Source organism: Vulpes lagopus, chromosome 18 (assembly GCF_018345385.1).
Source record: "Vulpes lagopus strain Blue_001 chromosome 18, ASM1834538v1, whole genome shotgun sequence".
Taxonomy (NCBI): Eukaryota; Metazoa; Chordata; class Mammalia; order Carnivora; family Canidae; genus Vulpes; species Vulpes lagopus.
The window spans coordinates 407,953-421,141 of NC_054841.1; the positions used below are offsets into that span (position 1 = coordinate 407,953).

The following is a 13,189-nucleotide window of genomic DNA, read 5'->3' on the forward strand; positions in this document are numbered from 1 at the left end:
CAGTGGAGTGTAGGACCTTGGGGCTCTTGGGGTGGTGAGTTCGAGCCCCATGATGGGCGTGGAGCCTACTTAAAAAGAGGGAAACACTTGCTGTTCCCCATGTTTAAGGGGGTGTGAGGACCAGCTCCGTCCGCCCAGGGGAGCCCGGGGGCTGCTGTGCTTGGGGTCATTTCCGTGGTGAGTTGTCTGTGGCTGGGGTCCAACCAGCAGAGTGGAGTTGGGGTCGTGGGGCACGGCTTGGGGTGACGGCAGTGAGGGTCCCTGTTTCTCGGTGGCTCAGTGGGTGGCGCAGAGCTGTGGGGACAGAGGTGACCACCCCTCCCGCCCCGGGGCCCTGGGTGACCTCAGCTCTCCCGGTCCCGCTCTCGTGGGCCGTGTGGCTCTGGGGCATTGGTTTTCCTCTCTGCCTCCTCTGGGCGCCTGCAGGGGCGATGGCGGCGGCGTCCAGGGCTCGCACACGGACCCTCGTGGGGCCCGGGACACACGCCCGGCCGCGGTGTGCACCCCTCCTGGGCCTCGGCCTCGGCAGCGCTCTTGACGGTGGGGAGCCGGGTCTGTGTTTGGGGCGCTGGTGCCGGGGCGGCCCGCAGCAGGCCCCTGGCCCGGCCCCCCAGGACCTGGGTTGCTCCCAGCCCCGGGGCGGTGACGGCTCAGGGCGTCCTCGGGCTAAGGAGCTGCTGGCTGGGTGCTCGCTCGCGGGGCCAGCGCCGGGGTGGGGGCGCCCTGCACGGTGGGGCTGCGCGGGACCCCGGACCCGGACCCCGGACCGCGGAGAGCCAGCCCCGCCCCTCCCCCCCCCCCCCCCCCCCCCCCCCGCGTCCACCATCCGCGCCAGCACCTCTGCGGGCCGCTGTGCCTCCCGGCGGCGGGCTGGGCACGGCCGGGCCTCCCTGGGCTGGCGGGCGGGGATCCCGTCCCGGTCGTGCGCGGACGCCCCGCGTTTGCTCCCGGCTACGGCGGCGCGTCTCCTCCTGGGCAGGTGGAAGCGCCGGCGGGTGTGCCCGAGGCCGGGGCTCCCGGGGCTGCGGGGGGCTGCGGGGGGCTGCGGGGGGACCGTGTGCGCGGCTGCGGGGGCGGGGCCTGCGGGGAGGCGGGGCCTGAGGGGGCGGGGGCCTGATGGGGCGGTGTGGGGGCGGGGCCTGCGAGGGGACGGAGTACGGGCCGAGGGGCGGGGGCCTGCGGGGCGGGGCGGGGGCGGGGCCTGTGAGGGGGGACGGTGTACGGGCCGAGGGGCGGGGCCTGCGGGGGCGGGGCGGGGCGACGGTGGGGCGGGGCCTGACGGGCGGGGCCTGTGAGGGGGGACGGAGTACGGGGCCGAGGGGGCGGGGCCCTGAGGGGGCGGGCCTGAGGGGGCGGGGGCGGGGGGCGGGGCCTGCAAGGGGACGGTGTACGGGCCGAGGGGCGGGGGCCTGCGGGGGCGGGGCGGGGCGACGGTGGGGGCGGGGCCTGACGGGGCGGGGCCTGTGATGGGGACGGAGTACGGGCCGAGGGGCGGGGCCTGCGGGGGCGGGGCGGGCGACGGTGGGGGCGGGGCCTGCGGGGCGGGGCGGGGCGGGGCCTGCAAGGGGACGGTGTACGGGCCGAGGGGCGGGGCCTGCGGGGGCGGGGCGGGGCGACGGTGGGGGCGGGGCCTGCGGGGCGGGGCCTGCGGGGCGGGGCGGGGCGGGGCCGCGGCTGACGCCCGCGCCCGTTGCAGTGAACGAGTTCACCGTGATCCGGAAGAAGTTCAAGTGCCCGTACTGCAGCTTCTCCGCCATGCACCAGTGCATCCTCAAGCGGCACATGCGCTCCCACACGGGCGAGCGGCCCTACCCCTGCGACATCTGCGGCAAGAAGTTCACGCGGCGGGAGCACATGAAGCGGCACACGCTGGTGAGCGGGGGCGCGGGGGCGCGGGGGGCGCGGGGGCGCGGGGGGCGCGGGGGGGCACGAGGGACCCCGAGCCCCGCCGCCCGACGAGCTCCTGCCCTGCGCCCGGGCGCGCCCGCGGGTGGCCCCGGCCCGACCCCCGCCCGGCCCCGCCCTCGGCCCGGCCCCTCCCGCCCCCGCCGAGCCCCCCGCGCCCCCTTGCGACCTCCTCGGCCGAGGACTCCGCGTCCCGGGCACCGCGGGGCCAAGCCGGGCGGACCTGCTCGGCGGGAGGCGGCGGGGGAAGGCCCGTGAAGTGCGCGGATTCGCCCAAGTCCTGGGGCCAGGCCGGGCGGGGAGCTGAGCGGGTGAGCGGGGCCGGCGCAGCCCACAGCGCGTCTTCCCGGCAGGGCAGAGCCGGGGCAGCCCCGGGACGGGGGAGCGCAGCCGCTGACCACGGACGTCCGTGGCCGCGGCCGGCAGTGTCGCCCCCGGCGGGGTCGGGCGGGGTCGGGCGGGGTCGGGCGGGGCGGCGGCAGCCCCGGCCCCAGACGGCAGGTCTGTGGGGCCAGCGGCTGCGGTGCCTTGAGGCCTCCACCCACAGCCGCCCTGGGCCCAGCATCCCCGTCTGCAGACCCCGGGAGCCGCAGAGGTTAGAGGGCTGTGTCCGCCGGTGCCGCCTGTGCCCACTGGGCAGAGGAGTGGCGGCTTGCCTGGTGCGCCCGCGCCGGACCGCGGTGTCAGGGTGATGACATCGTCTCTTTAGCAAAACCGCATCACGGCTTTGGGAAACGTGGATCCCAACGATCCGCTCAGTGTGCTCGTGGCCCGGGGCCCGTGGACGGGCTCCTGCGTGGGCCGCGGGGAGGATCACACATCCCTGAAAATGTACTTCAAATGTGTGCAGGTTCACCTTTTTCTGGCAAGCGGCTCTGTATCTTCCCCTTTAATTAGTCGGGGGCCCCCGACTGCAGGGACAGGGACACAGCTGAACCCCGCGGGCAGCAGGTGGCAGGGGGGGCTCTCCACACTAGCTCGTCCTGCAGGGGCCCTTCTGTGTGGACGTGGCGCTTGCGTGTGCTGCACAGGGGCCGGGAGTCGTGTGGACGACGGGGTCTCGGGAGCTGCGTCCCTCCCACCCAGGATGAGCCACGGGTTGCCATGGCGCCCGCATCCTCCCGCTCTCTTCCTCCCGTCTGTCTGTTAGGACAGGTGCCCAGCCATCTGGTGCTGGCCGAGTGGCTCCCTGCGACACCTCTGTCGCTCCCGGGCGTCCTGGCACAGCCCCCAGCCCTCTGCAGGGGAGCCCAGGCCCGGAGGCACCCCACGGGGCGCCGCCTGCTGCTGCCCAGCCAGGCCTGCTCTCAGATCAGTGCTCGGAAGGGGCCGAGGAAGCCCTGAGGAGGGAGGGTCCCGGGGCCACGTGGTCCGAGGCTCCGTTTCTGGAATCAGAACGTGTGGGGGCCCGGCCTGTCCGTGCTGCTCAGCAGTGAAGGTTCAAGCCATGGTCTTGCCGTCGGGGCCTGTGGAAGGCGCGACCGGGAGGGTGGGTTGTTCCTGAGGGTCTGTGGAGACACCGGGCTGGAGGCAACAGGGTCCCTCCGACAGTGCAGCACCCAGGACAGGGACCCATCGGTCAGGGGCCGTTCCAGGTGCGGAGCAAGGACTCCGCTCAGCAGACCTCGTCCACTGTGACGCCACTGGCCCTGTTCTTCCCACCGTGATGGGGTTTCCCACGTTGCTCCAGGACTCTGGGGAATTCGGGGGGGGCCAGGAGTTGAGATCAACTCTGCTGCTCCCTCCACCGACCGCCCATCCTGCGCACCGACCGCCCCTGCCCTCCCCTGCCCCCCGCACCGGCTGCCCCGCACTGACCGCCCCGGCCACCCCACCGACCACCCCATGTTCCCCCACCCCTCCACCCTGCACTGACTGCCCGTCCCCCACACCGACTGCCCCACCCCGACTGCCCGTCCCTCTGCACCTACCACCCCGTCCCTGTCCCCGTCCCCCCACACTGACCACCCCCGCCCCGCACTGATCTCCGGTCCCCTGCACTGACCGCCCCGTCCCCCCACAGGTCCACAGCAAGGACAAGAAGTACGTGTGCAAGTTGTGCAGTCGTGTGTTCATGTCGGCTGCCAGCGTGGGCATCAAGCACGGCTCGCGGCGCCACGGCGTGTGTGCCGACTGCGCAGGCCGAGGCGTGGCCGGACCCCTGGACGGCGGGGGCGCCGAGGGCTCTCCTGAGCTGTTCCCCGGCGACGGGCCTTACCTGGAGGACCCCGACGACCCGCGGGGGGACGGCGAGGAGGAGCTGTGCGAGGACGAGGACGAGGTGGGCCTGGCCCACGAGGACGCGCTGCTGGCGGCCGAGAAGGACGAGGACTCACCGCGGGGACCCGGCAGCCCCCCGGGGGCACCCGACAAGGACTTCTGGATCTCCTAGGCCCCGGGCTGGGCGTGCACGTTTCTGAGGATCGGCTCCCGCCCGGGCCCGGGCCCCCAGAGCCGAGCAGGGGACCCGGGGGGGTGGCAGCCCGAGCGCCCGTTCCCACGTCTGCGAGTTGTGGAGGGTCCCCGGCAGGTACGTGTGCGCAGGTACCCTGGGAGCCTTGAGGGCGGCCCGGCGGGCGCCGGTGTGGCGTCGGGGATGTCGAGGCAGGTTTTGCATAGTCCGAGGTCCGGTGCCGGAGCCCCTGCCCCCGCTCTGCGCCCCCTTCCTCGGCAGCCCGGTCGCGGCCCGTGTCGCGGTGGCGGCCGCCGGGCTTTGGTGCTTCACTTCCAACAGCTGCAGACGCACCGCGGCCGAGGACCCCCAGGTGCTATGTTCCCGCGGCGGCGGGAACGCGCTGCTCTGCTGCGGGTCGGTGCTCCCACCCGGCCGCTCCGTCCCTCGGGGCCTGGGCGCCGCGTCCTGCGTGCACTTCCTCGGGGCCCGGGGTCGCGGCCCCAGCTCTGCCACCCTCCGTGCCCAGCCCCGTGGACCCTCCTGGGTGGCCTTGCCTTGTTGCTGCTAACCCCGGGCGGTGCCGCCCCGTGTGCTGCCCACACCTGCCCGCGTGGTGGCCGGCCTCGGGGGACGGGGGCCTCAGGGTGGCCGCACACGCTCCCTGGCCGTCCTGCTGTGCCTCGGGGGTGCCTCTCGGCCAGACTCTCCGGGGCGCACAGGTGCCCCAGCCCTCCCCGCCGCACTTTGCCCACATTCCGGCTGCCCGGGCGGCACCTGCGGGCCTGGTAGCGACCCAGGCCGGGCCTGCGGGCCCCTCCCCCTCCCCCTCTGCCCCCCCCAGGCTGCGGGCCGCGCCCCTCTCTTCCTTCCTGGTGGAAAGGGGAGACATGCAGGGCGGTAGGGGGAGGTGGCCTGCAGCCTCGTGGGGGTCCTGGGGGTCGGGACCAGGGGCAGGGCCGCCCCCCCCCCCGCCCTCCCGGGGGCCCTGCCCTGCTGCACCCCTGCCCCCCTCCGTGGGGCACCCTGCCCGCCCCCCTTCCCCCCTCCACCCCCCCTCCACCCGGGGCGCCGGGAGCTCCCCTCGCTGCCTTTCTCGGAGCCGGCGCTCCGCTCACGGGGCCTCAGAGCTGCATCCCACCCCCCACCCCCGACCTTCGGACCCTTTTCTAAGCCGCCCCACTTTCTTACAAATGTATTTGGAAACCAGACCTTTGCTACCACCAGTGTCTCTGGGTTTTGTACCAGTCCCACCGCCCAGGCCGCGCCGGCCGCCTCCACCTCCGCTCTCAGGACACCTGCTCTCTGACCCGCTCCCCGCGGGGCGCTGCCGGTGCCACCGGGCGTCTCTTTCCTTCAAAGCAACACTGTCCCGGCCCGGGGCCCAGTCCCGCCCGCGCCCCGCCAACCGCACCACCTCCCAGGAGGCGCCGAGGGAGAAGAGTGTAATGAAGGGGTTTTTTTTACGTGACTGTTTTTTTTTTTTTAAATCAATGTTTAAACGAATAAATATTTTTTTATGAAGAGGAAAAAATGTGTAGATTACATTTCACGTTTTGTACTTTTCTGTTCGTGTCTGTATTTTGGTGTTTGCAACACCAAAGCGGGAGATGCAGTCCGTGGAGTGGCGCGCTCTTTGGGGCTGGGGGGCACGGGGCCCTAGGACTTTTGTATCAAGCTCTGGATCCTGACCAGGTTGTACATTTGGACTCTGGGTTTTGGGAAACAGTCATAACACTGCCAGGACCGCACAGGGACCTCGACGCGAGAGACACAGCTACTGCTTCCAACTTTGCACATCTTCCTTTTTAAAAAAGAAACTCTGAGAAAATGCAAAAACTGGAACTTTTTGCAATATTATGAAAGATGATCTTATTTTCGCTCATTCTGTGACATGTGCAACGCTTAAGAAAGCCATACTTAATGGTTGTTTTTATTTTTTAGATTCTATATTGTGTTTTGTATGTGGCCCTTTCAGAACTACTTGTAGTGAGGGTGCTGTGTGTGTGCTTTTCTTAAATATTTATTTTTTCAACATGCTTTCAACCTGTCAACAAAAACAAAACAGACAAAAAAGGGCAGTGTTTGAAAATTGTTTTCTTTTTTTCCTTGGGGATAATCTATATTATATCAACTTTATATTAACGATCATAAACCTGTGTCTGTATTGGAGATGTGCGGAATATTTGGGAGAAGACTTTGGTGAGCGGTTGGCAGGAAATCACAGCTGTCGCCGTCTGTAGCCACAGGGCAGGCGGACGATATCCTCTGCTGGTCTCGCACCTGTCGCCTGCGGGTGAGCTCTGGGCCTGCCTGGGGGTCTCCTTCCTGTGACGGGTTAGCCTAGACATTCTTGCAAAGCTTCCACTCTCAATAAACTGGGAAACTGCTGCTCAAGCGACGCCTCGTGTTTCACAGCGTCCCCTCCCGCGGCGTCAGGGACGGAGCTCTGCGGCCCGCGGCCCGGCCTACCCAGCACGCCCGCCTGTGCCAGGGTCTCAGTCCCGCGTCCTTCCCCCCAGGAGGCAGACACGGCTTCTGGAAAAACCCCACATCTTTAATTTTTCTCCTTGCCTGGCGCAGCCCACACCCGAGACACCTGAGCTTCGCGATACAAACGTCAGCCCCCGGAGCCCTGGAACCGGCAGGTTAAGTGCGGGCAGGGGAGGCCCCTCCCTGACGCCCCTCAAAGTGCATCACACACTGGCCCCCTGCGGCCCATCCCATCCGCACCCTGACAGGGCCACCCTGGGGCCTCGGGCCAAGGGGACAGCCCTGAGGTTTGGCTTTAGTGCAAAAGGCTGGTTTCTTCAGAGGCACTTTGAGTGGTGGGACGCCCCCACCCTCTGGGGGGGCCAGCGGCTTCCGGAGACCCTGCCGCGGGGGAGGCCCGGGGGGGTAGCTTATGCCCCCCAGTCCTGGCGGCCGGTGGCCGGGCGCTCAGTCCAGGAAGCGCTGGCACGCCTTTTTCCAGCGGCAGGCCGTACACCACAGGTCCCGGTGCTCCATGCCGTACACCTTGCGGCACTTCTTGGCATCACCTCGGGGCTTCCTGCGGGCACACGGAGACGGCGGGGGCTGAGGCTGGCCCGGGCCCTTCCCCGCCTGATGCCTGCCCAGGGCCCCTCGACGCATCACGCACCTCGGGCTGGCGCCAAGCTTGGAGGGCAGGGTCGGCACACAGGTCCGGAGGGCGGCGGGCTGCGGCTCCAGGCGGAGGGGGGCCAGGCAGCCCTGAGAGGAGACACAGCTGCGTCCTCCCCGGGCCCGAGCACCCCGACCCTCCCCCAGCCGCTGCCCAGGGCTCACCCCCCCGGAAGGCGGCGTCCCTGCGGCACACCTCTCGGGGTGCCGCCGAGCTCAGCAGAGGGACCCGGGGCAGGGCCAGCGGGCGCAGCAGGCTGGACAGGCTGGGCGGCTCGGGCAGCTCCAGGCAGGGGAAGGCGGGCGGCGCGGGGGCCGTGGGGCACACGGGGGACAGGCCGGACAGCCCGTCTGCCAGCACGTCCACGCCAACGTCCAGCTCTGTGTAGTAGAAGTCCTCCTCACCGTCGCTCTGCTCCAGGTCTGCCTGCCGCCTGCTGGGGACACCGCGGGCGGGAGCTGAGGCCCTGGTCCACCCGGCTCGCCCTCCCCCCCCACCTGCCGGCCCCACCGCACCCCAGGTGCACCAGGCGGATGTGTCTCTGCATCCCGGAGGCCGTGCTCAGCACCTTCCCACACCGCTTCCATAGACACTGGAACAGGACCTGCACTGAGCTCTGGGTGACAAGGGCTGGTGGTCAGGCTTGGCCACCGCGTCCACCCCGCCCTGAGGGCTGCCTCAGGCTCACCTTCCTCTTCCTTGGGGCAGGTTCCCCAAACAGGAAATGGGCTGCCTCGGAGGGCAGTGGGGGTGACGGGGTGGATGGAGAGGACTGGTCACTGGCCAGGTCCCAGCCCCAGTCTCCGCTGCTGCTGCTGCTGCTGCAGCTGCCCAGTGGCCGCGCCAGGGTCTCCTTCCAGGGCTCCAGGCCAGGCTCTGTGGGGATGCGCCGGCACCTGTCAGGGCTCCTGGCGGGCCCAGGCCGCCCGGCAGAAACTGCCGCCGCAAGCCCCTGCACGCTGGGCCTGTTCGCAGGTGAGCGTGGAGGGCGCAGTGTTCTGGAGGAAGCAGCGGCCGGGAGCAACTGGCCCCCACTGCCTGAGATCCGGGCTCCCCAACACAGGGAACAACACACAGGGACACCCTGTGGGGGGCACGCCTGGCCAGCCAGGTGCAAGTGGGGGGGCACAGGCTCGCAGACCCTGGGCACTTCGGCGCTGGCCTTGGAGGGGCACAGGGGTCCTGGTGTCTGTTTCCGGCCTCACGAGATATTTAGGTGGTGGCGACCCTTGCCCCAAGGGGTGGGCAAGTGCACGGCCCTCCCTACCCAAGCCAGGTGTGTGTCTCACCTGGGCTGCAGGCTGCAGCTGGGGCCCCCAGCAGGAGGGGACTGGTTGACAGACTCGTGAGGGCGGCCGCAGCCATGACCTCATCCAGCCGGGACTTCCCTGGGGGGGCTCTGGAAGAGACGTGGGTGGCGTCCAGCAAGTACTTGAAGCCCCGCCCCTGGCCCAGCACACGTGCAGGCCTGGGCACTCGCGTCTGTGTGTGTGTGTGTCTGTGCACGCGCGAGAGCGGGCCAGCTCCCTCCCTGCAGGCACAGGGCTGGAGGCGCGGCTCCTCCCCCGGCTCGGGTTACAGACCAAGTCCGCAGGAACCACCGGGAACCACGCAGCGGGTCCCCCCGCCGCCCGCGCCCCTGCAGCCCGGGCTCGCTCGCGGTGGTTCCCGCAGGCCCGGGGCTCGACCCGGCTGGGCCGGGGTCTCAGGCCCCAGCTCCGGGCCGGGCGCAGCCGCCCCGGGGTCACTCAGTGACCAGGGTTGTGCAACAGCAGCGTGGGCCGCGGCCAGCCCGGGAGGGAGGGAGGGGCAGCGGGGCGGCCGGGCTCGGCGCGGGCAGGGGGCCCGGCCCGCCTCCACCCGGGGGCCCAGCGCGGGGGGGCGCCCCGGAGGGCCCGGGCAGGGCCGGGAGCCGCGGCCGAGGCCGGGCCTCCCGAGCGTCCTCCACCGCCCGCAGGCCCGGGCCACGGGGGCCTGGCGCCCCGCGCTGCTGCTCCGCTCCTCCGGGGCTGCAGGGCCGCGGCCGGACCGCGCGGGGGTCGGAGCCACGTGCCCGCGCCCCCCCGCCGCCCCGCGCACCTGCGCACCTGCCGCGGGGGCCCCGCTCACCTCTGCGCGGGCACCGGGACGTGCGCCGACGGCGTCCGGGGCCCCCCCGCCGCCCCCGCCCGCGCCCCCGGGGCCCCGAGGAGGGCGGCCCGCGGCTCCGGCTCCCGCGGCGGCGCGAACTCCGGGCCCGCGAAGCCGCCGCCCACGGCAGCGCCCTGCGGAAGGGGCAGGCTCAGCGGGCTCCCAGCGCCCCCGCCCCGCCCCGCCCCGGGCCCGGAGGCCGCGCAGCGCCGACGCCATCTTCGCGGCCCCGAGCGCGGCCGGCGCCCCGCCCCCCGGTACCTGCGGCGGCGCGAGCACCGAGACGGGCGCGGCCGCGGGGTCCCGGCCGGCGGCGCGGGGCGGGGGGCAGCAGCCCGGGGCGGGCGGCGGAGGGCGCTCGGCCTCCATGGCCGGCCGGGCCGGGGCTGCAGCGGCGAGGGCGGGCGCTCGGGACGCGGCCCCCAGGCCGGGCGGGGCTGCCCGGGCCGCCGACCCCCGCCCGCGATCCGCCGCCGCCCGCGCCGCGCGGCCCGAAGCTGCCGGCCGGCCCCGCCCCCGCCCCCGCGCGCCCCGCCCCCGCCGCGCGGCCCCGCCCCCGCCGCGCGCCCATTGGCTGGCGCGACGTGTCAACACTCCGGGCCGGGCGGCGCCGGGGCCGGCCGCGCTCCCATTGGCTGGCGCCGCGAGGCCCGCCCCGCCCCCTGCCCGCCCCCTGCCCGCCCCGGCCCTCGGCCCTGCGGAGCCCGGCGCCCGCCCCCCCGCCCCCGCCGCCCCGCCGCCCCCCGCGGGAGCCCGGAGCCCCGGACTGGCGGGTGCCCGCGCGCAGGCTGCGGGCTCGGGGAGGGGCCGCGGCCGCCGGCGGGCCTCCGGGAGCAGGTTGCCCTTTCACGCGCCGCTGCCCACCTGCCCCCGAGCTTACGTAACGCAGGGGCCGGGCGGCGGCGCGCTCCTCGGTGCCAGGCCCAGGCCCCACCCCGGGCGGTCGGCTCGCGGGCGCCGCCCCGGAGCTGCCCCCCTGCGCGGGGTCCCGCGAGGCCTGAGCGGCGGCGCGGCTTCGGGCCCGCGGCCCAGACGCCCGAGGCGGAGGGGCCCCTCCGGACGGTCCCCGCCGGGCCTCCGGGCGGCAAATAAGGAGGCTGCGAGGCGGGGCTGCGGGGGCCGCCCGCAGGGGCTTTATTAGGGCCTCGGGAGAGGGCGGCGGCAGGACCCCAGGGGCCTCGCAGGCGGGGAGCCTGGGGAGCCTGGGGATCCGGGCGCGGGAGCTGGGCTCCACCCGGCCTACACGTGGCTGCTCAACAGGTGGGGACGTGGAGACTCCTCCGAGGCTGCGGCTGGGGAAGCCGGGAGCCCCCAAGCCCCGCGCAGGTGCCCTCGAGCCGGAGCAGCGGGTTCCAGGCGCCCTGGGCCCCCATGTCCTGGATGCTCTCGTACACATTTTCCAGGAGGCCGTCATCCTTGCCCAGGCCCCCGAGTGGGAGGGTCTCGTGGGACTGGTCACTTCCCACAGCCAGAACCGCTTCGCTGCCCTTGGGGTCCAGCTGGTCTGCGGCAGTCCCTGGGTCCCTCTTTGTAGGCTTCCTGACCTTGGAGTACAGGATGTCCACCTGGGAGAGAGGAAGCCCAGGGCGCGGTCGGCACCATCCTGCTCCTTCAAGGGCGCGCACATCCCCACCCCAGCCCAGCCTCAGTTTACCTCAACAGCTGGGGTTGGCGCGGCCGTTCCCTGCCCCAAGCCCTGGGGGCCCTGAGCTGCTCCCTTGAGCCTCCGGATACAAGCGTACTCAGCCACTTCGGGTCTGACCTCAGGCCCAGGGCTGGCACAGCTGCTGGTGAGCCATGCCCCTGCCCACACCGCGGGGCTGGCTGCCAGGCTGGCCCTGGGGACTGCGGCCAGCCCCACATTGGAATAGGTGGCCTCGGGGCCGGTGGAAAGTGAGGCAGCAGCCGGCGAGAAGGGCGGTTCTCGGGGTGAGAAGGCCACCAGAGGTCGGCTGGTGCCTCTGGACACCTCCAGCCACTGCGAGCGCTGGACATCCATGCTGACAGGCCTGGGGACTAGGGTTGGGGTCAAGACAGAGGTCACTGGGGGGACAGTGTGCTCGCTGGGGTGCAAGCCCCGCCCCCCGCCCACCTCTCCCACCTGGGCTCACCCCTGCAGCCGCTGGGGCCCCGGTGCAGCTCATGCAGTCTGGTGTCGGACTTGCTGAGGGTGCAGAGCGGGTGTCGTCTCAGCAGCGACTGGGGGCAAGGAAGGCTGGTGGGTCCTGTGCCGGCCCCGCCCTGGCCCCGGGGACAGCCTGGCACTCACCGCTTCCGCCTGCATCACCCGGACCGGGGGCTGCTGCCTCTGCACGCGCTTCCTGGGGGCAAGGGGGGTGTTTATGGGGGCCGAGGCGCCAGCCTCTGACCCGCGGCCCAGCGACCCCTCGGAGCCCCGCCCCACACCGAACCCCCCACCCACCCTCCCCGCCCCTGGCCAGACATACCTGTGGCAGGCCGTGCACAGTGCCCACAGCCAGAGGAGCAGGGCAAGGCCCCCTAGGGCCCAGAGGACAGGCGGGGCTGGGGGCACCTGTGGCCCCATCCTGCAAAGCCAAGGTAGGCCTGGGGGCAAGAAGACGGGGTGCTGGGGGCGGCCCCCTCCCCTGGGCGGGCTGACTCCCACACAGGAAACCCCAAGGCTCAGGCTCCTCCTTCCTCCAGAAGCTCCGAGGCCAGAGCCCTGGCACTCCCTTCCCGCCGCCACCTCCAGAGGGGAGCTCTGCTTGGAGCAGGGCCCGGAGGGTGGCTGTGCTCAGCCGGCGGGTGGGGGGGGAGCTGCGACCGGGCCCAGGGGCGCCGTGCCCACCGGAGCCTAAACCTGGGACCTAAGGACGCCCCGAGCCCCCGCCTTGGCCCTCTGAGGCCCAGGCCGCGGTCTCAGGTGATGCCCCCGGCGGCCCTGAGGGGCTGGGAAGGCAAGGGAGGGGTCAGCAAGGGGGGAGGTCGCCTTGGCCCCAAGCGAGCGCCCCCACCCCTTCCCCCAGGCTCTCACGCCGCTCCCCTCCCACTGCCCCTGCCATCCGCAGTCCTCCCGGGGCGTCACCCGACCTCCCGACCTGGGAGATGCTGGTCCACCCAGCCCCAGGGGGTGGGCTCACCTGGAAGGGGGCCCAGCGCTCGGCTGCTCCCAGGGGGCCTGCGGACCCGGCCCCTCCTCAGCCCGGTGTGGGGCTCGGGCCCCCGAGAGGTGCCTGCGTGCAGCCCTCAGCCGAGCTCCCCACCTCACTTCCTGCTGTGCATCTATCTCCTGATCTCCCGCAGCCACCCAGCCGTCGCCATCACAGCCTCACCCACTGGCTGCAGCCCGCGCGGGGGGCAGACGCTGCCTGGTGGGGGTGTGCGGGGAGCCAGCGCGGCTCCGAGCCTACCTCCGGGCGTCTCCACCCACCACGAGCTGGGCCAGCACGGGTCATGGGCCCGGGGCGGCCTCGAGGCCACCAGAACCCGGGGCTTCCTCCGGCCTCAGCAGCAGGGCTTCCCAAGGGCTCTGCACCGGCCACGACCCCTTCAGTCCCACACATATGCAGGTGCCGGGCAACATGGGCGGCCCCCGAAGCTGCGACCCAGCTCGGAGCTGCTGGTGGAGCCCCGTCAGGACAGCAGAGGACGCCTGC

The 13,189-nt window shown here is 72.3% G+C and overlaps 3 protein-coding genes across 5 annotated transcripts in view; 1 reads left to right on the forward strand and 2 right to left on the reverse strand.

The window, feature by feature from the left end:
- Positions 1 to 6,384, forward strand: part of ZBTB46 (zinc finger and BTB domain containing 46) — a 52,388-nt gene extending 46,004 nt beyond the window's left edge. For both annotated transcript variants that reach the window (XM_041732503.1, XM_041732504.1), the window contains 2 exons: positions 1,697 to 1,872; positions 3,929 to 6,384. In XM_041732503.1, coding sequence (XP_041588437.1) covers positions 1,697 to 1,872; positions 3,929 to 4,297 — 545 coding nt within the window. In that variant the 3' untranslated portion in view covers positions 4,298 to 6,384. The remainder of the gene's footprint in view (positions 1 to 1,696; positions 1,873 to 3,928) is intronic.
- Positions 6,377 to 10,068, reverse strand: SLC2A4RG (SLC2A4 regulator). Its single transcript, XM_041732505.1, has 8 exons — positions 9,834 to 10,068; positions 9,552 to 9,706; positions 8,732 to 8,841; positions 8,131 to 8,318; positions 7,958 to 8,058; positions 7,638 to 7,875; positions 7,440 to 7,531; positions 6,377 to 7,349 (listed from the first exon to the last, which is right to left on the reverse strand). The coding sequence occupies exons 1-8, from the start codon at positions 9,939 to 9,941 to the stop codon at positions 7,238 to 7,240; spliced, it is 1,104 nt and encodes a 367-aa protein (XP_041588439.1). The 5' UTR covers positions 9,942 to 10,068; the 3' UTR covers positions 6,377 to 7,237.
- A 615-nt stretch (positions 10,069 to 10,683) lies between these two features.
- Positions 10,684 to 12,793, reverse strand: LIME1 (Lck interacting transmembrane adaptor 1). Of its 2 annotated transcripts, none has more exons than XM_041732516.1 (6): positions 12,674 to 12,793; positions 12,020 to 12,137; positions 11,842 to 11,893; positions 11,684 to 11,771; positions 11,227 to 11,588; positions 10,684 to 11,137 (listed from the first exon to the last, which is right to left on the reverse strand). In XM_041732516.1, the coding sequence occupies exons 2-6, from the start codon at positions 12,115 to 12,117 to the stop codon at positions 10,826 to 10,828; spliced, it is 912 nt and encodes a 303-aa protein (XP_041588450.1). In that variant the 5' UTR covers positions 12,118 to 12,137; positions 12,674 to 12,793; the 3' UTR covers positions 10,684 to 10,825. The 2 variants fall into 2 exon arrangements, with proteins under 2 accessions (XP_041588450.1, XP_041588451.1); XM_041732517.1 differs by having other exon boundaries at positions 12,020 to 12,118; positions 12,674 to 12,770.
- Positions 12,794 to 13,189: the final 396 nt, after the last annotated feature.

Coding starts and splice junctions, on each gene's coding strand:
- SLC2A4RG (XM_041732505.1), bottom strand. CDS start 9,941: ATGGAGGCCGAGCGCCCTCCGCCGCCCGCCCCGGGCTGCTGCCCCCCG. Junction 7,532..7,637: donor GCTCGGCGGCACCCCGAGAG/GTGTGCCGCAGG, acceptor GTCTCCTCTCAG/GGCTGCCTGGCCCCCCTCCG. Junction 7,350..7,439: donor AAGCTTGGCGCCAGCCCGAG/GTGCGTGATGCG, acceptor GTGTGCCCGCAG/GAAGCCCCGAGGTGATGCCA.
- LIME1 (XM_041732516.1), bottom strand. CDS start 12,117: ATGGGGCCACAGGTGCCCCCAGCCCCGCCTGTCCTCTGGGCCCTAGGG. Junction 11,894..12,019: donor CTGTGCACGGCCTGCCACAG/GTATGTCTGGCC, acceptor CCTTGCCCCCAG/GAAGCGCGTGCAGAGGCAGC. Junction 11,138..11,226: donor CGCCAACCCCAGCTGTTGAG/GTAAACTGAGGC, acceptor CCTCTCTCCCAG/GTGGACATCCTGTACTCCAA.